The sequence below is a fragment of the Melopsittacus undulatus genome, chromosome 16 (genome assembly GCF_012275295.1).
Source record: "Melopsittacus undulatus isolate bMelUnd1 chromosome 16, bMelUnd1.mat.Z, whole genome shotgun sequence".
NCBI lineage: Eukaryota > Metazoa > Chordata > Aves > Psittaciformes > Psittaculidae > Melopsittacus > Melopsittacus undulatus.
Window position 1 is genome coordinate 1,288,766 of NC_047542.1, and position 24,921 is coordinate 1,313,686.

The following is a 24,921-nucleotide window of genomic DNA, read 5'->3' on the forward strand; positions in this document are numbered from 1 at the left end:
GTGCTCAAGGCCAGGTTGGACACAGGGGCTTGGAGCAGCTGCTCCAGTGGAAGGGGTCCCTGCCCGTGGCAGGGGTTGGAGCTGGAGGAGCTTTAAGGTCTCACTTCTATCCAACCAACTCCGGGATTCCATGAACCTGGAGTCTGTGCTCCCTCAAGCGGACAGATCCGCGTCGCCGGCCGGTAGCCTGTCGCGCATGCGCATCGTGTGGCCGAGGGGGGGTGCTGAGGGTGCAGGCGCGGCTCCGCCCCACTGCTCTCGCGAGAGGCCGGGATTTATTGCTACGTGCGGTGCCGTGCTGCTCATGGCGGCGCTGGAGCGGGGGCGCTGAGCTGTTGGGGTGAGTACGGCTCGTCTGGCGCCGTGGCCGCTCCCGGCGCCCGCGGGCAAGTGAGGGGACACTGCGGGCAACGGGGAGTCGCCGAGAGGCGTAGAGGGCACCTCCGGGTCCGCCTCCCGCTTGTCCCATATCGCAGCGGGCTTAGCGGGGCGGAGGTGCCCGCAACCTCCCCTCGGCCTTGCGGAGCGCGGCGGGGACAGATGGGTAGTGTGCACTTGCCTTGTAGGCCGCATACCCCGGGGGTGGGTGTTGTGCCGGTGGCCGCGGGACGCTGGGCCGTGACGGTGTGCGCACTACGCTTCCCGGCGCCCCGCGGGCAGACGCCCTGCCGCCGGGGCTCCTGGGGCCTGGAGTTCCGTCCGGCCGCGCAGGCGGGGCTGCTGCGCCGCTGTAACTCGTCTTCCCGGCGGGCAGCGCGGCCCGGCGAGCTGCGGGGCGCCCTGGGGGCTGCAGGCCGCCGGGCGCTGGGGTACCGCGGGGATGGTGCCGAGGGGACTACGGGTCCCGGCAGGCCCCGGGCGGGGCCCCGGCGCTGTGGCTCCTGGGGACGGGGTGTTGCGTCCGCTGACGGGGGTGCGGCACGGACCGCGGCTCCCGGCGTGCTGCGCGCCAGCCCCGCCCGGCTCAGGGCCGAGGCCCCGATCCCTTTGTGTGTGGGGGAGCGGCCGCCATCGCCCCCCTTTGTGTGCGGGGCGGGCGGCGCGGCGGCCACTCCCTCCACCGGGCCTTGCCCTTCCCCTGGGTCTGGAAGCGGTGGTGCCTGGTTCGGCCCCTTTCCGGCCTTTGCGCTGTCATAGCGTAGGCCGCGGCCGGTGTGCTGTCCCCCTCCCGCGCACCGCGGCCCCCGCTCGGCGCGCCGCTGGCCGGGGCTGCTTTTGGCACCGCCCCTCTGCCGGGGCCCGCTCTGCTCCGCGGCCTCCATCTTGCTGCAGCGCAGCCGTTAGGGCCGCGCCGGGCCCTGGAGGCCGCCATCGGCCTGAGGCCGGCTCTCTGTTGTCTGGGTTAGTAACGAGCGCGGGGCTCTTCCCACATCCCTTTCAAACAAAACGGATTTGGGAGGTTATGGTTATCTTTGTAAACGATTCTGTATGTACATGTGCTTTTGCAGATCTAAGAATCCCAGGTTGGAAGGAACCTCAGAGATCATCTGGTCCAACCTCTCTAGGCAAACCATGACCTAGACTGGATGTCCCAACACGCTGCCCAGCTGAATCATAACAATGTCCAGTGCTGGGGAATGTGCCACTTCCCTGGGGAGGTTATTCCCATGGCTGGCTGCTCTCATTGGGAAAAATTCGCTTGTGTCCAATTGGAGTCTCACCAGGAGCTTGTGCCCATCATTCCTCACCTATTCCAAGGAACCCCTTGTCAGAAGGGAGTCTGTGTTCTTTGTAGCCACCCTTTAGATACTGGAACAAAATGTCTTTGGAAGTTCTTTTAACTTTTTTTCCCCCATAGATGTTTGAGGATTTTTTGATATAAAATTTGCTTCACTGACCCAGTCGATAGATGCTGGTGCCTCATCTTGTAACAGTCATGTATCAGTTGGGGCACTCAAGCTAGTGTTTAGTGCTGCTTTCTGATAGTCGTATAAGAATATGTGGAATAGTTTTATCTCCAAGTATCTAAGAGCTGTATTGTGTGTGCATACTAAAAATACGAAGTCTTTAGACAACTTGGTTATAGTCATGTAAGAGGTGGCTATTTCCAGAAGCACACGTTACATCCAGTAAAATGCAAGTTCTTGAAGTTACAATTTCTTCTGAAGAAAAAGTGAGATAAAGCAGTGGTGGCAATCCAGCAGGTTCTGCTGTGAGCCTGTTTGAAGCTGGGGCCAGCTTTATGTGACTTACTGTCAGTTAGCAAAATGTGCACCTGAAAGGCTTCAAGAACAGGATGTGTACGGCTCTACCCTGCCTGCATTAATCCTTTCAGCTGTAAATACACAAATGTGAACCCAGTGTGACTTGGGGGCTGGGCAGCTGCTTCGAGTGTTTACCATTTGGAGGAGTATTTATAGCAGCTGAATTAAAAAGTAAAGAATTTGAGGCAGATGCACACAGTGAGATTTTTTTTTGCTTGAGTTGGGCTTGCTTAACAACCCTGTGAACTGAGGTAAACCAGCCTTGTTACCAGATCAGACTGGCTTTTAAGGGAAAAGCTGATGCTTGACTCTTATTACCTGATACAATCAGCTTTGGTTATCTTTGGACAGAAGAGGGGTTTTGATTATTCTATGGAAATGTAATATATTCTATGTCCAGGAAAATGAGAAATGTAACATGATAGTTACAGTTTGAATAGAGCTCTAATAATATCAGTCTAATTAGATGAGAGAGAAGTACATGGATACTCTGTGCAGTTCCGGTATACAGTGTATGTCTGCTTTGCTCCTCCTCAGCTTGGGCAGGGAAAGGATGCTCATTTGAGATCTGAAATGCTGTCCAAGAAATACTAGTATTGTGAAAGAGATTCTGGTAACAGTTGCGTGAATCTGATGGGGAGGTTTGTGCAAAGTTTAGTGGTCTTGTTTTTTGCAATAGGTTCATGTCTTCTAATTTGTATGTTTTTATAATTGAGTGTTTCACAGGTTTGTACCACCCTCATCCAGTTCCTTATTTAACCTCATTCCTGTATGTGGAATGGTCTGATGAGAGCTTATTTCAGATGGCAGTTTTTCAGAGTGGTGACTAAAAGAAGGTGCCTCATCTGGAGGAGAGGTCATTGAAATACCAGCTTGTGTAAAAACTGAGTGATGAGTTTGCACACAGCCATTGTGTGCTGCTGGGGCATACAGTTATAATTTGTAATAGCTGCCTGCAGTCAGCGTTTTCACTATGAGAAGAGTTAAATGACTTTACATTCATGTTTCAGTCACTTAAGTTGACTCTTTCAGATTCAGTAAAGGGAATTCAAAGGTAGATACAAATTGTGAAATCCATTTTCCCCACTGCAGTGAAGAAGTGGACTTTGTTTTTTTCTCATATGGTGTGGGACTTGTGAAATAGCTCTGCAGTTCTTACATGCTGTGTAGGGTGCATACAGCATCTGTACTTTGGTTTTTTTTTTCATACACAAAGGTAAAGGTGCTTCAGGTATTGTTAGTCCTTGACTTGTCTTTTGCAACAAAAACTATTCCTTCCCACACAAACACCCTGCTGCTACACTGAAAGTCTGTGTAAGCACTTAGTAATTAAGTTATGGGGCAGCACATAAAGTAATTGATAGGAGGATTAAGACTTGTATTATCAAATGAAGTTGCTGTTTTAATTGTACCTTTCCTGAAATGCCCAACTGCATGCAGAGCTTAGAATGGGACACGCCACATCACTAGCTTGGAGGTAGTTTCTTGTAGAACAAAGCTGAAAATGGGTATGCTAAATATATCTGTAAGCCAGTCTTGGATCCCACCTGCAGTATTAAGGTAGAGGAACTGCACCTCTTTGTAGGAACACCTGGACTGATGTAGAATTTCTTTTTAAAGTGATACTTTGTGTCTTTTCCCTTCTCCAGTATGAAGTGGAACAGAACAGAATTTACCACCTGAAACTGCTGCTTCAAGTTCAGATCAGGAAAAGAATATACCACATTGTAACAACTCAAGACCAAAGAAGAGGAAACTTACACTGAAGACACAAGGCTTGATCTGAAACAAGAAGTTTGTGCCTACTCAACAGCTTCAAAAGAGCACGTCCCAACGCTGCTAGTAGTCTTTTTCTCCAGTGCTGTATTGAAACTGCTAAGGGCAGCAGCACTTGTATTCCCTATTAGCTTAATAGATCAAGTTCTCTTGCTATTTTTTTTTCTTTCTTTCTCTCTCATTTTCCTTATTTTTTTAAATAATAGCAGTCTTCATCCTTAGAAACTTGTGCTGAAACAGAAGAATCGGCTGATACTACTGAAAGTGCAATATTTGAATATCGCTGCGAGGTTGGTGTGCATATATAAAGGTTTTGTATATATATATTACAGAACTTAATAGGAAATAAGTTGCCAACAGAATGTATGTTGGTTTTTACTGTTATGTTGGCTTTCTAGTAGTGTAACAAATTAATAGTACTTGCAATTGATTCTAGTTAATGATGCTTATAACCCTGGAGAGCTGGTTATTAATGTTTCTGTTCTCTAGTAATGGTATTGTTGTGATTCAAATCCCCTCTTTTCAAATAACTTCCTATTTAGAAGTCAGCTGTTGGGAGTGAACTGTTGGCAGAATTGGGCAGTCATCATGGTGCAGTAGAGAACCATTATATTGTAGGTCCAAGTAATTAATAGGTAGTAGCCCATTACTAGAAGCTTCTTAGAGCACAGTTTTATGACAATACTCCTGGTGATCTGTATAAATGGGTGTTGTTTGATTTTTTTTTTTATGCTTTTTTTGACATGCTTGCACAGGTCTGGGAATATGACAAGCATCTGGAAAGGCTGCTGATATTATAATGTGTCCTTCTCTTTACAGCAGAGTGTATCTTGGAACTTAAGATGTCAGACTTTAGAATACTGATGATGAGTTCTTCGTGCTATGCTACTAATGCTTCTTGAAATACTATGCTACTAATACCCATATGGTTTATATATTGCAGTGATGGTGACAGGAACTAGTCTAACTCAGCAACTTTGCATAGCAGTGGTTTCGGGTTTTTTTGTTAGATATTCTGAGAAAATGTGGCCTTTAAACAATTCACTGCATAAAGGGAGAGGCAACACCTGTGACTTTCATCCCTTGAGCAACTTAGGCTGCACATGAGACATCTTTGCTGGGAAAGTAGCACAGCACTGCAACAGTTAACCCAGAAAGATGGTGGAACCTCTGCCATTGGAGGTGTTTAGCTCAGCTAGACAAAGCCTTGGCTGCCTTTGTCTGATGGCTAGAGGCTGAGGAGGATGGAGGAGAGTTCTCTAGGGGTTTCTGCTGGGCCCTTTTTTTTTTGAGTCACTATTTTATGACGTGTTTGTGCTTTGGCGTGAGCATGTGAGAGTAGTGCTTTATGCCAGATAGCACAGGTTTGTGGGGTGTCTTGATACTTGAGGTTTTCTAAGTGTAAGCTAAGAGGGCAGTTTAGATTAAAATCAAGAGATTGAGTAGCTGCTTGTCTGTAACACTGTGGCTTATCGTGCTGGTTTAACAGATAATGCTGCATTTGACTGTCTTCTTCCAGAAGACATTATGTAATCACTTGGCTACTTCATTTTGGGATAGTAGGTAGGCTATTGTTCTGAGTATGGTGGCAATAAAATTGATATCTAACCTGGCTGTGAACCAGATGTTCACATAGTTGTTACATACCTTCCTTCAAAGCATATTTATAGACTACCATGTTGCTATGTGTTCTTGCACTGGTGTTATGGTTCTGTGTTGAAATATTTTTTCATTCTCCTAAAGTTTTTGACAGTGTCAGCTGTGCCTGAAAAGACACATCATGTCCTAAAGCTGGTAGCAAATTATAGTGCATTACATCAAGCAAAGTAGGAAAGGATTAAAACAACTAAACTCTGTTGGTTCTAGGTTTGCAGGTTCTGTGGAAGTTACCTCAAGATTGCAATGTAGACAGATGGCAGGAATCTCTAACTAATGGGGTGTTAATTCCATAACTGCAAAAATGTTTTAAGTACTTAAAACCTTTTTTAGGTATGAAAGGCTGAACAAAGTAGGGACAAACTTTCCAGGGATGTGAAGCTGAATCTGTTGGTTCAGAACTGTTGCATTTTTCCTAAACCTGCTTAATTTGGAAGAACAGATACTTCAGGTATTTCCTGGCTCTGGTGTGAAACAGTGAATGTGGGAGTACTTTGAGGTGCAGTGCTTCAGAAATTCAGAAGTTTGGTTTTGTCTAAACAATATTTATTTTGGTGTTTTATTTGTGTCCTGTTTTATAAATATATTGGGTGTCTAAAGATGATTGTTTTGCAAAAGCTTGACTGTTTTGGTACTCTAGAATTTGCTTGTTACAATAACTTCAACAAGCTCTTTGTGTTTCTGTTAATAATAGTTACTGTATTTTGTGGGCATGGAGAAAACAAACATATTTTAAGTCAATAAGTGGGTTTTGTGGCTTTTTCACTCACTGTGCTTTCTTTTAACCAGATGAGCTTTGATCCAAACCTGCTCCACAACAATGGACACAACGGGTACCCCAATGGTACTTCGGCAGCGCTGCGTGAGACTGGGGTTATAGAAAAACTGCTGACCTCTTATGGCTTCATTCAGTGTTCAGAACGGCAAGCTAGACTGTTCTTTCACTGTTCCCAGTATAATGGCAACTTACAGGAGCTCAAAGTAGGAGGTAATGAGGCAACTTCCAGAGCTTCTTGAGTGAAGACCAGGCTCTTTCACTTGCCATAGAAAATACTTCTATCTTGTGGCATGATCAGATGGGTGCTGTTGCTTCTGGTGGGCTAAGAGACAACTGAATCAACCCACCACTCCTGATGAGAGACATTTGCAACACTTAAGCTTTTGTGCAGCTTGCATTAATGTAGCTGTGGCCATTCTGGCAGAGTTACGGTGTTAGGTCAAACTTCTATAACTGAGATGGGAATAAGTGCTTTGACTAGGGAAGAATCTACTTAAAGAAGTGTTTCTTCTTTAGAATTAGTTTGAGGATGGCCAGTTGTGTTTCAGAATGGGCAGACTGCTACTTCATGCTACTGATTAACCTGGCAGCAAAGGTTCTAAACTGTTGAATGGCATACTTCATGTTGTCTGAACTTCCATTTGAACTCTGCTTTACAGTGAGCAGGGCAGGAGGAGGGAATAACTCCGGGGCAAGCCATTGCAATAGAGTAGTTTGTTAGCAGGAGTGAATAACCAGAGAAATATTATAGTGTGTCCTTGCTTGCTAACAAAAGCAAGGTTTTTACTTTGTGTTTGGCTATACACTTTACTGAGATTTTACTTTGTGTTTGGCTACAAGCAGTGGATTAGCATGTCACCATTTAGTGATTTTAAAAAACCAAAACAAAACCCCTAAACAAAACTGTGACACCATTATTGTGTGTTTGTCTTGTAGATGATGTTGAGTTTGAAGTGTCTTCTGACCGCCGAACTGGAAAACCCATTGCTATTAAATTGGTGAAGATAAAACCAGAAATATTACCTGAAGAACGAATAAATGGACAAGTTAGTGCTTGTTTGCTATATATGCGTAATTTCCATGCTTCACTCCAGTACTGAAAGCTAAATTCATTTAGCATACATATTAACCAAATATGGTGTACTGTTACACTGAAATATATCTTTGTTCTGGTAAAAAAAAATCACAAGTTCTGTTTGAGCTCTTCCTTAGCTCCAAACAATTCTTACAATCACCAGATGCTCTGTAAGAGTGAAATTTGGCAATGTGGCATTCCCTGTTGCACACTAGAAGTGCATCCATGAGTGTATAGTAGGGGATACTGAGATTCATGTTGTATTCAACAGTGCTGCTCCTGAAATGACTAGCAATGGATTTTATTTGTTTTTGGCTGGTAGGTTGTGTGCGCTGTTCCTCACAATTTAGAGAGTAAATCTCCAGCTGCCCCGGGTCAGAGTCCAACAGGGAGTGTATGCTACGAACGTAATGGGGTAAAGCTTGCATATTTTACTTGAACTCTTCACTGGTCCATCACTGTGGTCTATGAGCAAAAAATGTGATGCAATTTATAATGTAGACAGCTGACATTGCTAAGAGCTCTAGTTTTTGGCCAAAACCCCCCATGCTTTGATAATTACTACAAGCAGAAATGTTAATTCCACAGCTTGCTAGCTTATATCTGTTGAGGACTTTATATAAAGCCACAGAGTTGTTTTTTCTCTTTTAAAACTTAATGAAGCTGGGCTTGTAATGTTCATGTATCCTTACCTTGAAGATGTAAAGTTTAGAAACTGACATTTCAAGATGGCCACATAAAAACCTTTCAACTTAAATTGCTTGTTAAAGACTCATCCAAGCAGCGTGATGGGGAAAAAGGAATGGTTTTGCATGCCATGTTTGAGCATTTTCCATTTTCTCAACTCAGTTTTTTTAGTGCAGGTATTGTTATTGAAACTCTGTTAATCTTTCTTTGAAACTGCTATTCTGCAAATATGAAGTAATAATGTCAGTCAATGTTAATTTACAGGAAGTATTTTACCTGACTTACACCCCAGAGGATGTTGAAGGAAATGTACAGCTGGAAACAGGAGATAAAATCAACTTTATAATTGATACAAATAAACAGTAAGTTGGTATTGCTTTTCTGCCTTCGTACTTGGGGTAGTAGGCAGCAGAATTAATGGTGGTTCCAAGAACTGAAATGACATTATGAAATAATCTTAAATTTTGCTGCAGTTTTAAGTTATTTCAGGTTTGCTCTGTTTACTTTTTTTCATCTCTAGTACTGGTGCTGTAAGTGCTCGTAACATTATGCTACTAAAAAAGAAACAAGCCCGCTGTCAAGGAGTAGTCTGTGCCATGAAAGTAAGTGGTGCTTCAGCTTTCAAGTTTCCGTAGAAAATGAAACGCTGTTCTGAAAAGTGATATTATAAATAATATATTTAGGGTGCTAAGAGCTATTAACAGCTTGGAGCTGTGGGTGTAAATTGGGTAAAACAGCTGATCTTTGACACAAATCTTAACAAATTAAGTCCTATTTATTTCCATTTGGATCTTAATTTCTCATGGTTGTCTGTTGTGTGCACTTGTGAATCTACTATACTGGTGTGTCATAGTCTTTTATTATCTTTGATAGAGCTTGCTATGTTAAGAGAATAGGCAATTTATTAAACACTCTGTTCTGTTCTTAGGAAGCCTTTGGATTTATTGAGAGGGGTGATGTCGTGAAGGAGATATTCTTTCACTATAGTGAATTTAAAGGTGACCTAGAAGCCTTACAGCCTGGCGATGATGTGGAGTTTACAATCAAAGACAGAAATGTAAGATGAAATCCAGTAAAAACGGAAGACAAGATGCTAAAACATAACTGGACAGCTGTCTGTTTTCTCAAATTCCCTTGTAAAAGGAGGGAGGAGGTTCATGGGAGAATGGCTCTTTACCTCATCTCTATGGGTGTCTGACTGATTTTGTGCTTTTAGGGTAAAGAAGTTGCAACAGATGTTAGACTGCTGCCTCAAGGAACTGTCATTTTTGAAGATATCAGCATTGAACATTTTGAAGGAACTGTAACCAAAGTAATTCCAAAAGTACCCAGCAAAAACCAGGTGAATTGCAGTATTTACTGAAGCTTGAAATGTTTTGTTGATCGTATTGAATTCCAGTCCAGCAGTAAGTGTTCCCTTTCCCTGTAACAGTCTGCTGCATAAGCATTGTATGAGAGTGGAGGAGTAAGTTTGGGCTTAATCTGTTACAACCACTCATAGCAGTTACAGTACACAACTTTTCTAAAGATGATGAAAAGCAAGAATTAGGGTAGTGCTACACTGGGGAGTGTTTTCTTTAACATTTCATATACTTCCCATTAAATTCAATTGGTTTAGGATGAATCTTTAAGGCAAAAGAACAGGGAAAAGGGGAGAAAGTATTTGCTGGAAATGCCCGATCTTGGGATTTCTGTGAAGATTAACACTTAAAGAGGTGTTTGACAGATAACTTGACCACTGATGTTTGCCTTAGAGGAAAGAGCACTTCCCTTATGGCTTTAGGCCACTCTGCATTGTTGTTCTGGGAGGGGTTGGGGCGGGGTTTCTTATGTGTTTTGAACACTTGGTAAGACTGCATTTTGGAAGTGTTGTAAGCATGGTTATAAGCTCAATTCTTAAAATAGCCTTGATTTCTTTTGCAATAACATGCTTGGTGCTTTAAATAAAATACCCAAACCAGCAAGCCACAAAAAAGACACCTTTAATTTGGCTATGTACAGCAACTTTCAAATGAGGAGTGGTAGAAATGGAGCATAGTGGTTTGAGTCCAGCAGGCACTTGGTGTCATCCATCCTTCTGTTAGAATAGCTGGCAGAAATACCAATGCTGTGTGCAGTTATGTTGACTCTTGCATGTGAACTAATGTCTTCCGTTGGGTGTTCTGCCTATAGAGTGATCCATTACCTGGCCGCATCAAAGTTGACTTTGTGATTCCTAAAGAACTTCCATTTGGAGACAAAGATACAAAATCCAAGGTGACCTTGCTGGAAAGTGACCACGTTCGATTCAATATTTCAACAGACAGACGTGACAAACTGGAACGAGCCACCAATATTGAGGTTCTTCCCAACACTTTCCAGTTTACTAATGAAACTAGGGAAATGGCAAGTATCTCTTAATTCTTATGAGGAAGTGAAAGTAAAATGTGAGGAGTGTTTTGTCTTAAACAGTAACTTCAGTGTAAAAATCACTGGTGTGTTCCATTGCCTTTTCTGAAATCCTTAGATATAAGACTAAGATGGATGTGCTAATCAGTATTATAGAGTATCTTTCATTCCTGTAATTTGGTATGCTGGTTCTGTTCCAGCTACACTGTAAGTTTGCCTTCCTTTTCAACTGAAGACCAGTTACATACCAGCGTGATAAGACTGCTGTGATTAGGGAGTCTTTGCTTTAAAAAAACACTGAACTTCAGCCTTGGGTTTTGGCTTTCTATCCTATAGACTTATGTTTCTACTATGGCCAGGTACAGTTGCCTGCCTGAACTGAGTTCTCATTGGGCTGACAAGTGTTAGCTGAATAGGAGCTAGGGAAGCTCAGGATGCTATGTAAGAGAATGTTCCCAAAGGTGGAAATGACCTTTGCATTGCCATTTAAGTCTTATAAGCCTTCCTTGAGACTTGCTAAAAGCTCTGTAGGAGCTGGGTTTAACTGAGCATGCTTATGAATTCTGTCTTGCTCTGTGCCTTTGGCAGGATCTTGTTTTAGTTCTTCCTAACTTGAATTATTAATTATTTCAGCAACTTCTTTTGTCTGGAAATCTGATGGGCTTTCTCTTAAACTTCATTTGACCACTGCATTTATTTTCTCTTTATATAAGTTCTTGTATATTTAGTTTGCATTTATGTGCTTTATATGTATGAATTTGTAGAGCTGTTCTCTGTGTAGTAGTAGTGCCAGGTTCCTTAACTGCAGTAGACCTTGTTAATGGCTTAATCTTTTTCCATATCACTCTTAAGAAATTAAGTTGAGAAACAAGGTAAGTACAACCTGTTTGCATTTCAGATTGACCATAGCCATTAACACCACAGTTTGCAAGGCAGCATATTGCATAAACCAATAAATGTTTTCTTAGGATTCAGGCCTTGTCTCCAGAGCATTATGTACTTCCTCAGACACGCATGGAGTACCTGCAGACAGGTGTCAAGTAGTACTAAAACTGTAATTGTCCCTTTGACTGTTACCAGGGTGTGATTGCAGCAATGAGAGATGGCTTTGGCTTCATTAAATGTGTGGACCGGGATGCTCGCATGTTCTTTCACTTCAGCGAAATTATGGATGGGAATCAACTCCATATTTCTGATGAAGTAGAATTTACTGTTGTTCCTGTAAGTGAGATTAATACTTCTAAGAAATCCTTACTTTTAAAAGGTATTACATACAGTCTGTCTACAATCAGATTGATCCTGTTTTCCAGGATATGTTGTCTGCCCAAAGAAATCATGCTATAAGGATTAAGAAGCTTCCAAAGGGCACGGTTTCTTTCCACACCCAGTCAGACCATCGTTTTGTGGGCACTATAGACAAAGAAGCCATGCCAGCCAAAGCCGCTAGCCCAAATAAAGGCAAAGAGAAGGTAATGCTTCTACTTGCTAATGCTCTTCTCTACTTGTGGAGTACCTGTTCTGCATCCCTGGCTTTGGAGCCTGAGGCTGTTTGCTTAAAAAAAATAATTCAATTTCTTGAAGCACTCTTACTCCTGTGTGAATGTGAAATACATTGAGTAGCCAACAACAGCAGTCAGAACAAACTAACCTGTGTGAAACAAGAAAACGTTAATGATTATATTATTGAGGATAATTTCCAGGAACTTTGGTAAGAAGTTTCTTTCTACCGTTTATTCCGTAAGATACTAGATAGAATAAAAAAATAAAGCTTCTAGGGCTAGAGGAGAACCTCTGCTTTGTCAAGTTGTTTTAAACAATACCAGAGTACTTACACTGCTAATAAGTGCTTACTGGAAATAGTAGTAATACTTTTCTTTCCCTTATTGTATCATTTAAATCTTCTTAGAGTCATTTGCTCTGTTGAGTTTTTCACCAGTTACTGTCAAACCACTGTGGCTCAAATGATCAGTCCTTGAATTGTACACATGGAACTTGCTCACTTACAAATGAGACACTGATTGCTGAATTCTCATGTTTTATTTTTAGGAGGCTGAGGATGGAATAATTGTTTATGATGACTGTGGAGTAAAACTGACCATTCCTTACCAGGCCAAGGATGTGGAAGGATCTGCTAATCCCCAGATAGGAGATAAGGCAATATAACTAAGTATACCATCGGGAAGTTTTTTTTTCTGTGAGGTGGGAGCTTCTCTTTGCCTTGATACTGGATTTGTTCTCCCTCTTGGAACAAACAAAGGACAAGGCATCTGCATAATGTTACCTGTTTCTTTTGTCCTAGGTTTGAAATGCTTAGTATTTTGTATACCTAAGAATAATATCCTAAAACCTGGTGATATATATGTGCAAATAGTGTCCTAATGAGTAAATGAAACTTTTAAAACAAGCAATTCTTATCTTTAAGACACTGGGCTCTGCTTGTGAATAATTAAGAGGAAATTGGCATAGAGATTTTGAGATGAATGGTGAAGAGGGAGAACATACCATTATGAGCAACTTAGCATGAGAGATAATAGAAAGGGAAAAAGAGCTTTGAGATCCAGAAGAGCAGCCTAAAAACTGCCAGTGTTCAGCAGCTGTACTAGGAAGGCACCAATTGCTGTCTTTAAAAACCTGAAACAAGTGGGTGAAGCTCAGTACATGTTCGCTGGGGGCTACTAATGGTAAGTGTAGTGTAAGGAGGCAACTCACAGGAACAAATATTCTCATCTATAATGGGTAAAAAGCTGAGTGCTGGAGGCTGGCTTGCCTTGCAGGTACTGCTAGTTGTGACTGCTACTCTCTGGAGTGTAGTAAATGTCAGTGACTGACAGATGTTTCTGTGAGTGTATTGGCTAGAAAACTGCTTCCCTGGTGAGTGTAGGTATTGATTAGAGCTACACAGCTTTGAAATTAGTTGGTTTGGGGCGGTTTTCTCTTTTTTGTTGGTGGTGGTGTATTTGGGTTTTTTCTACCTAGTATTGACATGCACCTCTTCAACAGGTTGAGTTCTGTGTCTGTGAAGTGAAGAGAACTGGTTTGCAGACAGCTGTTTCCGTCAGAATGCTAGGACGCAATTACAGCTCAAAGAGGCTTTTGGGATACGTGGCAGCCCTGAAAGATAACTTTGGATTTATTGAAACAGCAAATCATGATAAGGAGATCTTTTTCCACTACAGGTGAATGACAGTTTATTATTACTTGCTTGTTTGTGTGGGTTTGTTTAGTTGGGGGCCAGAGTTTTTGGTGTTTACTGTTAAACCCATCTGGACTTCACACACACATACGTGTTAGGTGTCTCAAGTTCCATTTATTATCTTTGCTGGACCGGTTCAGGTTTTTCTATTAGTCAGCAGCATTGGTATTCTATCCCTGTGAACCCCAGACCACAAAATACAGTTAATTGTATATTTGAAATGCTTGGTGGAAATGGGAAGTACTGAACTAGTTAAACAGTTTCTGATCAACTTATGTAAATGTTGAATGAGTATCACATTATTACATAACTAAAGGAAAGTTGTCCATAATTCTGTTTCTCTAGTGAATACTGTGGTGATATTGATAGCCTGGAACTTGGAGACACTGTTGAATACAGTTTGTCAAAAGGCAAAGGAAACAAAGTTAGTGCAGAAAAGGTGAACAAAACACATGCAGGTAAGACTCTATCTGGTATTTTCTGCTTACAAGCCTCTTTGCAGGTGTGGATGGATAAATTTTGTTAATAATCCATTTACAGCTGCAGCTTAGATCAATAGGATGATGCTTAACATGGTGGTCATAGGTTTCTTGAAAGCTGTTGCTTATATTTCCAGAGAACAGACAAGTGTAGACCAACAGTCCTGGGGACAGTAACAACTCTTTAGACCTTTACTGTACTTTGTCCTCTTCAATTGAAGGGTTATAACAGGAGAGCTAGTGGCAGAACAAGCCAAATTAATAATTGCCCTAACTGTGCTGTGCCTTGCAGGAGGTATGCAGCTGGGGCTGTTAAGGACTTGGGGGTAAAGAAAAAGCATACTTGAAGATTACTGGATGTTTAAAATATGTGGGGAATGGGAATGCAGTGGAAAAGAAGTAAAATCCTTTGATTCAGTGGTCTCTGGTTTCACAAGAATCTAGTGGTTTTCTGCTTCAGTGTTTGAAGTATCAGCATGGTCTTGATTAGAAAAGCTGTCATTGCTGCTGTTTTAAAGCTATTCCAGTGCTAGTGGGTTATAGTACATTGCCTTCAATGTCTTGCAGTGCAAACTAGTTTAAAAAGAGGAAGTTATTGACCACTAAAGTATGAAAAGAACATCCTGTTCTTCCATTATGTTTCTTTTCAGTGAATGGTATCACTGAAGAAGCTGATCCAACTGTTTACTCTGGTAAAGTAATTCGTCCTTTGAGGAGTGTAGATCCCACACAGACTGAATACCAGGGCATGATTGAAGTCATGGAGGATGGTAAGATTTTAAGTTACAAGAGTTCCTTTCACAAATACACAAGAAGTATAGAAGCTTAATAAACTATACACAGAGGTGTTGATATATCCTACAGACTATATTCATACTACTAAGCTGACTGTAAAAGCAGCATTTCTAATATCAGAAATAAGTTCTGAATTCCCTCAGGTAGGAAGGGATGTCTCTCAATTGTCCTGTGCTTTTTCCTCCTCTAGGTGAGATGAAAGGAGAGGTTTATCCATTTGGAATTGTTGGAATGGCAAACAAAGGTGACTGTCTGCAAAAGGGAGAGACTGTAAAGTTTCAGCTCTGTGTTCTTGGTCAAAATGGGCAGACAATGGCTGTTAACATCACACCATTCCGCAGAGCCACAGTGGAATGTGTGAAAGATCAGGTGAGTGACACATGTTCACAGGAAATACCAGTTAATACGGCATAGAGCAGATGAAAACCCACTTCAGCACTTTAATCCAGGAATCTTGTTGGGCAGGGATGGATTGCTTTGTGTGCTGGTCCTAGGGAAGCAGGTTTGTGTCACCCAAGCACTGGCTTATGTAAACTTGTGTAATGTGGTTTCAGGGAAGGTGAAGACAGTATTTGGTTTTACTGGTTCATTGATGCTACTAGGCAGCAGTTCCTGATCAGAATCAGTTGTTTCTGAACACCTGTTTCTGGGATGTCCTAGAAATTGTTCTAACTAGTTTTTGCTGAACAGGATATTAAAAAAGGGGTTTAAAAAAGAAACAAAATGGTGCAAACTCTGCTTCTAGAAGCAACTTCCCAGTATTAAGCAGACAGTGGTTGCAGTCCACCTGAAACACGAAGGATAATCGTAACCTGGCCAGCTGTATCTCACAATTCTTTGAAAATTAAGTGCTGTGGATGCTTTCTGGTTTTACAGCTCTTCTACAGCACTAAGCTCTAGTCATTGCCAGAGGGGTGAGTTTTGCTGAGTAAAATGGTAAATGGGAGTAACTGACTACTTATACCAGAGACAGACCAACAAGTGGAGTGGTTTCTGCTGTATGAGGAGTCTTGGAAAAGAACATGCAGCAGCACTCTTCAGTTTAATGCTGAGAATGCTGCCAGGGCTTTGGCAGGTTTCAAAACTTGTTCTATAGGTTTTTGGGGTTTAAATGTGACTTTACCAACTCGAGTGCCTAGACCTCCAGAAGTATTGTTTCCAGCAGAATGCTCTGATTAGTGTAGAAATTGCATTTCTACTTCTAAAAATCATTGAACTGCAATAATGAGTAAATCATTGAATTTATTTAGATCCAGAGAGAAAAACAATAACCTTGTGATATGTTGGTTTTCAGTTTGGTTTCATTAACTATGAAGTGGGTGACAGCAAAAAGCTCTTCTTCCATGTCAAAGAAGTTCAGGATGGTGTGGAGCTGCAGGCTGGGGACGAAGTGGAGTTCTCTGTAATCCTGAACCAGCGCACAGGAAAATGCAGTGCCTGTAACGTGTGGCGTGTCTGGTGAGGATTTACAATTCAAGTGACTTAATCTGGCATGATGTCTGCATCACAGCAGGCTGGTGCAAGCCTCTTCTAAACTGAGCTGTTCCTAGACTGGGAGCTCTGAACTTCTGGCTTCAGTGAGAGCCTCTCACCCAAGAGCTGCCATTATTTAGAGATGTTGATGCTATGCCATTATGTACCGGCAACTCGTAAATGTTCTATTGTTGCAGTTAAAGGAAACAGAAATGTAGGAAATAGTACTTAGATGTGCGTGAGAGTAAATGCAACACCTCTACTCACTACAGACTACTCTTTTGAGGAGTCTGAGCTACTGCTATTTTGTAGCCCTGTGCTTAAAGTAATGGTTTTGAAGCAGAATTGTGTGGCATCACTGAGGTCTGCTTTTGCACAGGATGGGTGATACTAGTGGGGACAGTGAATAGCTTATACTAGCTCTGGGAAGTGACCTGTGCCCTCTGTGGCTGACTGTTACAGTGAAGGTGCGAAGGCTGTGGCTGCCCCTCGTCCTGACAGACTCGTTAATCGCTTAAAGAGCATTAATCTGGATGATGCCAATGCTCCTCGGCTCACAGTTCTTCGTCAGCCTCGGGGACCGGATAACTCGAAGGTATGTAAGTTAAAAGGCTGCACTGCAGAGTAACTGCAGTTTGGGTTTGAACTTGAATGACATAAAGTTGACTTCTCTGTTGGAAACCTGAATGGTTGGAAATACAGTGTCCACCTTCATTCTGTAGTGAATGACTCACCTGCTGTGAGAGATGAGATTTTTTCTACATGATGTCAGGGTGCTGTCCCTTGTGTCAGTCATCTATACTGTGGTCTGAAGAGCATGCAGTATCAAAGCAGCCAGTTGCTGCTTGTGTTCTAACACATGATGGCTCTCCAGGTTTGTTTATAACCCTCCTGCTCCCCTTCTCAGAGATAGTAAATGAAATGTCTTCACATCAATTTGGCTTTCACAGGAAGTTCTGCCACTACTTGATAAACAGAAATGAAGTGTCTGGAATCTCTTGGGATATCCAGGAGCCCACAGAACCTGTATTGTGTGTGTTTCTGAAGCCAAATGTGGCTAATTAGAAGAAGTGCTCAGTTGGTCCTGGATTGGAAGAGAACAGGTTGACTTTAAAGTGTGAGGCTGGAGCTAAAAGTTACTTGTTTGTGTTTTCCTTGCAGGGATTTGGTGCAGAGAGAAAGATCCGTCAAGCTGGTGTTATAGACTGATCCTCAAAGCCCATCCCTGATATAAGGCTGAGTGCTGGGGGCTGGTGAAGGGTACTGAATATCTCCCTGTTAATCCCTTCCTCCAAATTCTAAGAAACTATTACACCGGTTTTAACACCTTCTCATGTTATGTTTAAAATAAATTTATGAAACCATTTTAAAATTATGCACAGTTGCATTCTGGAGAACTTTAAGGTGGCGCCTTTATAGTATCACATTTTAGAAGCTTGTTTTGAATGGTGCATTTAAACGCAACTGGTTACTGCAAATCTACGTTGCCTCTGTGAGTAAACATTATAGAGAGCTCGACTCGGGTAGACCTTACGGAATTCTGCACTACAGTACTCTGCTTTGTTACCTTGGCTGAGGTGTTCCTATGCCTTAGTGAGTGACTGCGTTGTGTCCACTGCCTAGTGGAAGCCGGAGGCTCCCTTCAGCTCACTGCTCCGCTCCCAAGGACCATGTGAGGGTGGAGTCAGTGCAACCTGATACAAATCTGTCTGAGCATTCAGATAACTTAAGTTGGTGGCCAAATGTTCCCCAATGTTTTCCTGTTTCATTTAACTTCAGTCCTTTTGCCAGTGACCTTTAGAGCCCAATGAGAGCCTCTTTCTGAGCTTCACCTTGTGTTTGTAGTGTTCGGAACCACGTGCAGTGCAGAATTTCCTAAGGCTGAGGTGTGCCATCAGTGTGGTAATTTAAATATACTTAAAACAATGCACAAATCTGCTGCTTCCACCACTGCAGCTTCCACCCCCCTTTCCGTTGACTGATTTAATCTGAAACAAAGGACGAAGTTGTGCCTGAAGTGAATACTTTTTTTTTCTCTATTTTTTTTTGCAGCCAGCACCATGTACTGTAACAGAAAAAATACTCCTTTAGGCTTCCCATACTAACTGTACCGAGCCTTCCATCGAGGTGGGATAGTTGATCTCTGTGTGCTTTATTTTGCCCGCCCCCTCCCCCATGTTCCTGTCACACTTTATCAAGAAACCGGATTGGTCGGTTCTGAGTCTTATTTACCCAACAGGATCGGGAGTTACCGCTCGGGATCGAGGCGAGTGCGGGGTTTGGGTTCGGTTTTGTTCAGTTTCGGGATTGTTTTTGTTTGGTCACGTTACCTCTCTTCTCGCTGTAGGGGTTTCTGGGGGAGACGCGTTCTCTTTGTAAACCGGACGTTGCTTCCTCCCGGTTTTCTGTTAATGGCAAAGAATGGAAATAGAATAAAGTTTTACTGATTTTGAGACAAAACGAACCCTCCCTCCCGCCCCGTCTCTTCCTTCCCGTCGGGGGGGGGCGGGGGGACGCTGCCCTCTGCACGTGTCCGGAAGTAGCTGTGCTGCGCTGCTGCGCTTCCGGCGGTGGGTGATGACGCGGCGGCGGAAGGCGGAAGCGGCGGAGGGCGGCGGGACGCGCCGTGAGGCGGCCGGGGCCGGCCATGACCGAGTACAAGCTGGTGGTGGTGGGGGCCGGCGGCGTCGGGAAGAGCGCGCTCACGATCCAGCTCATCCAGAACCACTTCGTGGACGAGTACGACCCCACCATCGAGGTGAGCCCGGGGGGGCTGTGACTGGGACGGCCGGAGGGGGTGCGCAGGGGAAGCGGGAGAACCGAGGACGGGAGCCAGAAGGATTCGGGCCACTGAGTTGTATCGGTGCTGAACACCCATCTTAATGGTACCTGTGTTAATGGGAACGGGACAAAGAATAAGAGACAAGGGAGTGAGAAGGGTTTGTTACGTTATGCATCGGGCTGTGCTCGGAACAAGCCGTAGCACTGCAGCCCCTGCGCTGCTCAGGAGCTGCAGGCACAAGTGGACCTGTAATCGCACGAAAAACTGGTAAATGCGGTGCTGGAAAACGTTTGGGCTTGATGAGCTTAAAGGGCTTTTCCAGCCTGATTGGTTTTATGATTCTAATGTAAGACCTGCACGCTGAGATAAGAATAGTTTATTGACTAAAGGGCTGTATAATAACAATGGTAAGGAAAATAACGAGGGGAGAGAATATAAAACTAAAAGGGAAAATGAAATAACAACAAACACAAGTGATGGCCAATACAATTGCTCAACTCCTGCACACCAATACCCAGCCCGGCCCCAGCAGCGATCAGTCCCTTCTGGGTAACTTCCCCCCAGGTTATATACGGGGCATGACGTGCTGTGGTATGGAATACCCCTTTGGCTAGTTTGGGTCAGGTGTCCTGTCTCTGCTTCCTCCTGGCAGAGGAGGAATTCTCTAGGAAGAGAATTAACTGCCACAGCTGCAAGTGGGACACTCTTTCTAAGACTCCTTGCCTGTCGCACTCCTTGGTGTCCAAGGGAGAGTGCAGGTAGGCATAATAGCAACAAAAGAAGTCATCAATTGGTAGGTTGGACATTCCATTCGTGGTGCTGCAGAGATGGTGTTTATCATTTTTTTCTACTACTAAAGGCATTTCTTACGAACAGGATTCTGCTTTTTAGTCAGAAAGGTGGAGAGGGATTAGAGCAACAGTTGAATTCCTGGCAGTTCTTAATACTGGTGTCTTTTTATCAGGCAGGGCTAGAAAAGCTCCTGATTCACGCTTCTCTTTATTCTTATTATATTTATTTTTCCTTAAAACTGCCTGAGGTGGACAGAAGTTGAGAAGTGCTTTACCCTGCAGTCTGCCTGTGTGTGTTCCAGGACTCGTACAGAAAGCAGGTGGTTATCGATGGTGAGACATGCCTGTTGGACATCCTGGACACTGCAGGGCAGGAGGAGTACAGCGCCATGCGGGACCAGTACATGCGAACTGGGGAAGGATTCCTCTGTGTCTTTGCCATTAACAACAGTAAATCATTTGCTGATATTAACCTTTACAGGTATGACCAGGGGCTGTGCCACTGGAGCAGAGAGCGGAAAAGGCACGAGACCCATTTGCTCTTAAATCCAGTGACGAGTAAATAATAGACAAATATTAAATCTCTCTGTTATTTGAGGAAGTTTTTTAAGCTTATCTGGGTTCTGTGTAAATACTTGAGTAGGCTGTTGGGAATGGGGCACTTATCTGGGTGGTTATTTTAGTCCAGTGACATTTAGAGCACACAGAACATGATCTCTAAGAAAATGGGCAAGGAGGCAAATGGAGTTACGTGTGGACAAGAAGATGAAGTGCAGGAAATTATCTGACATATTGCTGTAGGTTAGAAGCCCTGAGTCCCGTCTAGCTTCAGTATCTATTTTTGTAGCACAAGGTTGGTTGAATATTGAACTAAACAAATCTTTATATTTAGAAAACAGTTCAGAACTTTTAAAAACTTTTCTTTTTTAAGAGAACAGATCAAGAGAGTGAAAGATTCGGATGATGTACCAATGGTGCTAGTTGGAAACAAGTGTGATTTGCCCACAAGAACAGTAGACACAAAACAGGCTCAAGAATTAGCAAAAAGCTATGGAATCCCCTTCATAGAAACATCTGCTAAAACAAGACAGGTAAGATGCTTCTGTTCTTATCTGACCTCTTCCTGCATGATAAATGCAGAACGGTCTCACATTTTCCCATGTACTGTGGGCAGCCACAGCTTCATGTCTGTAAAGAGAGCTTCATTCTTCCCTGGGAGGGTGCTGAGGCACTGGCACAGGGTGCCCAGAGAAGCTGTGGCTGCCCCATCCCTGGCAGTGCTCAAGGCCAAGTTGGACATAGGGGCTTGGAGCAGCTGCTCCAGTGGAAGGGGTCCCTGCCCGTGGCAGGGGTTGGAGCTGGAGGAGCTTTAAGCTCCCATCCAACCCAAACCATTCCACAATTCTATGATCTTGCTCTTGCTGGGGCATAGTCAGACTTGCCATTAGTCATTGCAGACTTGTTCAGTTTTCTTGGCTTCTTAACAAAGGGTATTTATAAGATTATGTTTACAGAAGGATTTCCTCTGTGGACTAATAGGTTTGTTCAGAGCTGCACTGGGTACATGTCTGTGTCTGGTTAGCCTGGTTCTACCCACAACAGTGTGGACTGAAGCAGAAAAGCTCTAGTTATTAAGCAGCAGCCAGAAAATCCTAAGAATCCTAAACCAGAGATGATGAATCAAGAAGGATTTTTTCCTGCACAGGACCCTTCTACAGTTACAGTTTGCCTTGTTTCTTTTAATGGCTGCTCCTCTGGGTGTTTGCCTCTGAGAAGGAGTTAAGATCATAAGCCAAGAGTTTGGGACTTAAGTGCTAATTTCTCTTTCTTACGAGCTGTAGGATAAGTTGGATACTACTCTTCTGTACGGGTAGGTCTTTCAACTATGTTAAGAGATTCTGGGATGCAAAGAATTGTCATCTCAAAAGCTTCAGGGAAGAAAATACTTTATCTGGATCCTTTGCATTCAGGGCGTGGAAGATGCTTTTTACACACTGGTGAGAGAGATCCGGCAGTACCGGATGAAAAAGCTCAACAGCAATGAGGATGGGAATCAAGGCTGCATGGGATTGTCCTGCATTGTGATGTGATAAGGTGAGCTTAATGTCAGTCATTTATAACTGATCATTGTTGGTTTTTCTGTATCATTTTGTCAGCGTATCCTTCCTTTGGGAAATCATTCTGACTATTTGGAGAATGTGTCATTTCTGTTTTATACACAAGAAGCACCTGAACTAGAAAGAGAATGTGCACAGTTCTGCAGTCACCATTTGCTGGTGGTTGACTGACCCCTGAGCAGCTCGAGTGGCTTTGCTCTGGAGTATTTACTGTTTGAAGATTAACCAAATAAGCTAATGCAAGTAATGAACTTTAGGAGTTCCCCAACTGAAATTCTTTCCAGCAGTTACCTGAAATATGTTGTTTGTCGCCAGTAAAACAGGCAGATAAGTTCGGGACTGTTGCTCTGCACATCACAAGGTGAAGAGCAGCTAATTAGAGATGCCTTTCTGTTCCAGATGCCAAGAATACGTGGTTCAGATGTAGCTGCTGGATAAGTCTCGATGCTACTGTATTGCGTCTCATGCTGATGCCCTGCAGTATTTTGGTGCCAGTGACCAGAATCTTGGTACCAGTTAATTAGCACAAGGTCCTTTTCTGTGCTCCATCTGAAGAGAACATCTGTGGCATCTACCTCCTTGCTCAGCTAACAGAGCAGTCATATCTCTTGATGAACTGGGATTCTTTTCTCACTGTGTTATCTGGATTTGGTCAAGAAGAAAACCAGTCACAAGAAAAGTGAACTACAGAGACTAAATGCTGTGAAAAAGATGACACTTTACCTCTAGAGTAAAAAGCTAGAAGCAATGTTTGTCCCCTTTCGATTGGATTCTGATTTGCAGCACTGCCAGAGGAGTAGCACTGATCATTGCTTGGCAGCTTATGTCAGAAATGCTTTTGCCACCATGGATGCTCCTGTCACGTATCAGATTGGTATCTGCTCTCATTGCAAATATACCATAGGGGTGCACAATCTCCTTTGTGCCAGGAGTACCATTTAACTGATCCGTCATTTTCTGTAATAAAAAGGAGTTCTCTTTCCTAACTTAAGTGCCTGTTTGCTAAGAAGATTGGAAGTTTTCCCCTGTTCCCTTGGGTTGAGGAAAACCCCAAGGACTGGAATTTCTTGGGAGCTTATTGTCTGAAGCAGGCAAGTCTTGTGTGGGTGATACCTTTACCTGACAGGATACTAATGAAAGAGTTCATAGACTGGAAGATCCAGCAGGCACTTGTAAGACTCTTGAACTAGGGAGAGGGACATCCTGCCTCTGGTTTTTACTTTCTTTGTAGGTGGAACTGTTTGTATTGGTTTTCTGCAGCATTCAGATCTCTTCTGAGTTGGACCAAATTAGTCAGATGCTCATTTTAACATAAACTGCCAGCATTTATATGGGCAGCTTCTCGATAGTTAATCCAATAACTGGAGGTTAGAGAACTTGCACAGCTGGTACTCAGCTCTGTAACTTGCAGACTACTTTATTCTGAATTACTTTCTTACCAGCAGACTGTAAAACACAGTCTCTGCAAATTGTCTCTCTGTAAAATGTAGCTGGAGAGTCTCTATGTCAGGGAGGGGTGTGGGATTTCAGGCTGACTCTGCTTGGTGCAGTGGTTGTCATATACATCCAGGCTGAGGGGAGAAAGCAGTGAGCTAGAACAGAAACAGCTGGCTTCTGATTGCAGCATCCTTGCAAAATGAGGGAGGCAGCGAGTTCAGCAATGACTGTGCAGCAGGCAGTGTTTTACCGATGGGAATTCTGGGCTTGTTCTAGGAGAACTATACAAGAGGATTCCTGCATCAGCTGGATGAGTTCTTCCTAGAACAACATGTTGTCACCTCCTATAATAGGGATGTACAAGTGTGGTCAATGTTGCAAAACTTACCAGCATTCCTTGGAATGCTATGTCTTTCCCCAGTTCTTGTGCTATGGGGTTTTATTCTGGGTGGTCAGTCAGTGTGTCCCACTGCAAAGCTGAATTCCCAGCTGGTATCTGGAGGTAAAGATTCTTCAGCCAACAGAGGGAGCATTCAGTCAGCCTGCTGAACCAGCATGAGCAGAGACATTGCAAGAGGCGTAATTCAGTTTGGTGTCAGATTCGTACACCTTCACTTGGAGTTCTTAGTTTCAAATGGAAATTAGAAATCAGTGAATGCTGAGAGAAGAGATTGTTCCTTTTAATATTGTTCCCTCCACTACTTACAGTCTGAATTTTCCTCTTGGAATGGGAGAGGCTCAATCTGCATCAGGTTTTCTTTATCAGTGATAATCTTTGTAAGTACTTTTTGCAGTTTGTTTTACCCGTGACTGATGAGACACTGATGAAAGACTAAACCAACAGTGCTTTCACACAACACATTATTTTCCAGCAACACACACAAATGGTGACTCAGGTTGAGTTCATCTGAAGATGATCTCATGCCTGCAAGTTAAATGTGACAGAATTACCCTCGCTGCAAGCTGTCCTGGCTGTAAGCAGCAAGCAGGGTTTATTTGGTGCAAGAGAAGTGATTGATGAAAACATTCAGCACTGGCACAGCAGATGACTGTCTGCTTCTAAAGACATGAGTGGCACGCTGTTTTCTACTTAACAAATTGCATCTGGAAACTGGCAGCTTTTGGGATACACATCTGGTTGCACAGGAGAGCCAGCAGTGTGGAGTTTGCACTGTGTTTGAATGCTGAGATCTTGTCATCTGGCTACATTGGTGGTTTCTGCTTATTGAGAAACTTGGGAGATTCTTTTCTGGCAAACAGGACTGCAGAAGTCAGAGCCTGTGACCATGG

General features: G+C 43.3%; 2 protein-coding genes across 3 annotated transcripts; both read left to right on the top strand.

Moving 5' to 3' along the window:
• Positions 1-225: 225 nt before the first annotated feature.
• Positions 226-18,968, top strand: CSDE1 (cold shock domain containing E1). Of its 2 annotated transcripts, XM_005140863.4 has the most exons (20): positions 239-340; positions 3,854-4,270; positions 6,426-6,624; positions 7,351-7,460; positions 7,812-7,904; positions 8,441-8,538; positions 8,697-8,778; positions 9,105-9,233; positions 9,393-9,518; positions 10,349-10,561; positions 11,645-11,785; positions 11,875-12,033; positions 12,611-12,718; positions 13,565-13,740; positions 14,103-14,215; positions 14,887-15,006; positions 15,222-15,400; positions 16,326-16,489; positions 16,967-17,099; positions 17,666-18,968. In XM_005140863.4, the coding sequence occupies exons 3-20, from the start codon at positions 6,426-6,428 to the stop codon at positions 17,711-17,713; spliced, it is 2,391 nt and encodes a 796-aa protein (XP_005140920.1). In that variant the 5' UTR covers positions 239-340; positions 3,854-4,270; the 3' UTR covers positions 17,714-18,968. The 2 variants fall into 2 exon arrangements, with proteins under 2 accessions (XP_030910522.1, XP_005140920.1); XM_031054662.2 differs by lacking the exon at positions 7,812-7,904 and having other exon boundaries at positions 226-340.
• Positions 18,969-19,091: 123 nt separating this feature from the next.
• NRAS (NRAS proto-oncogene, GTPase) lies at positions 19,092-23,185 on the top strand. The gene is made up of 5 exons (XM_005140862.2): positions 19,092-19,262; positions 20,380-20,558; positions 21,009-21,168; positions 22,048-22,171; positions 22,594-23,185. Exons 1-4 carry the CDS (start codon positions 19,152-19,154, stop codon positions 22,165-22,167), a joined length of 570 nt encoding a protein of 189 aa, XP_005140919.1. The 5' UTR covers positions 19,092-19,151; the 3' UTR covers positions 22,168-22,171; positions 22,594-23,185.
• The last annotated feature ends 1,736 nt before the right edge of the window (positions 23,186-24,921 follow it).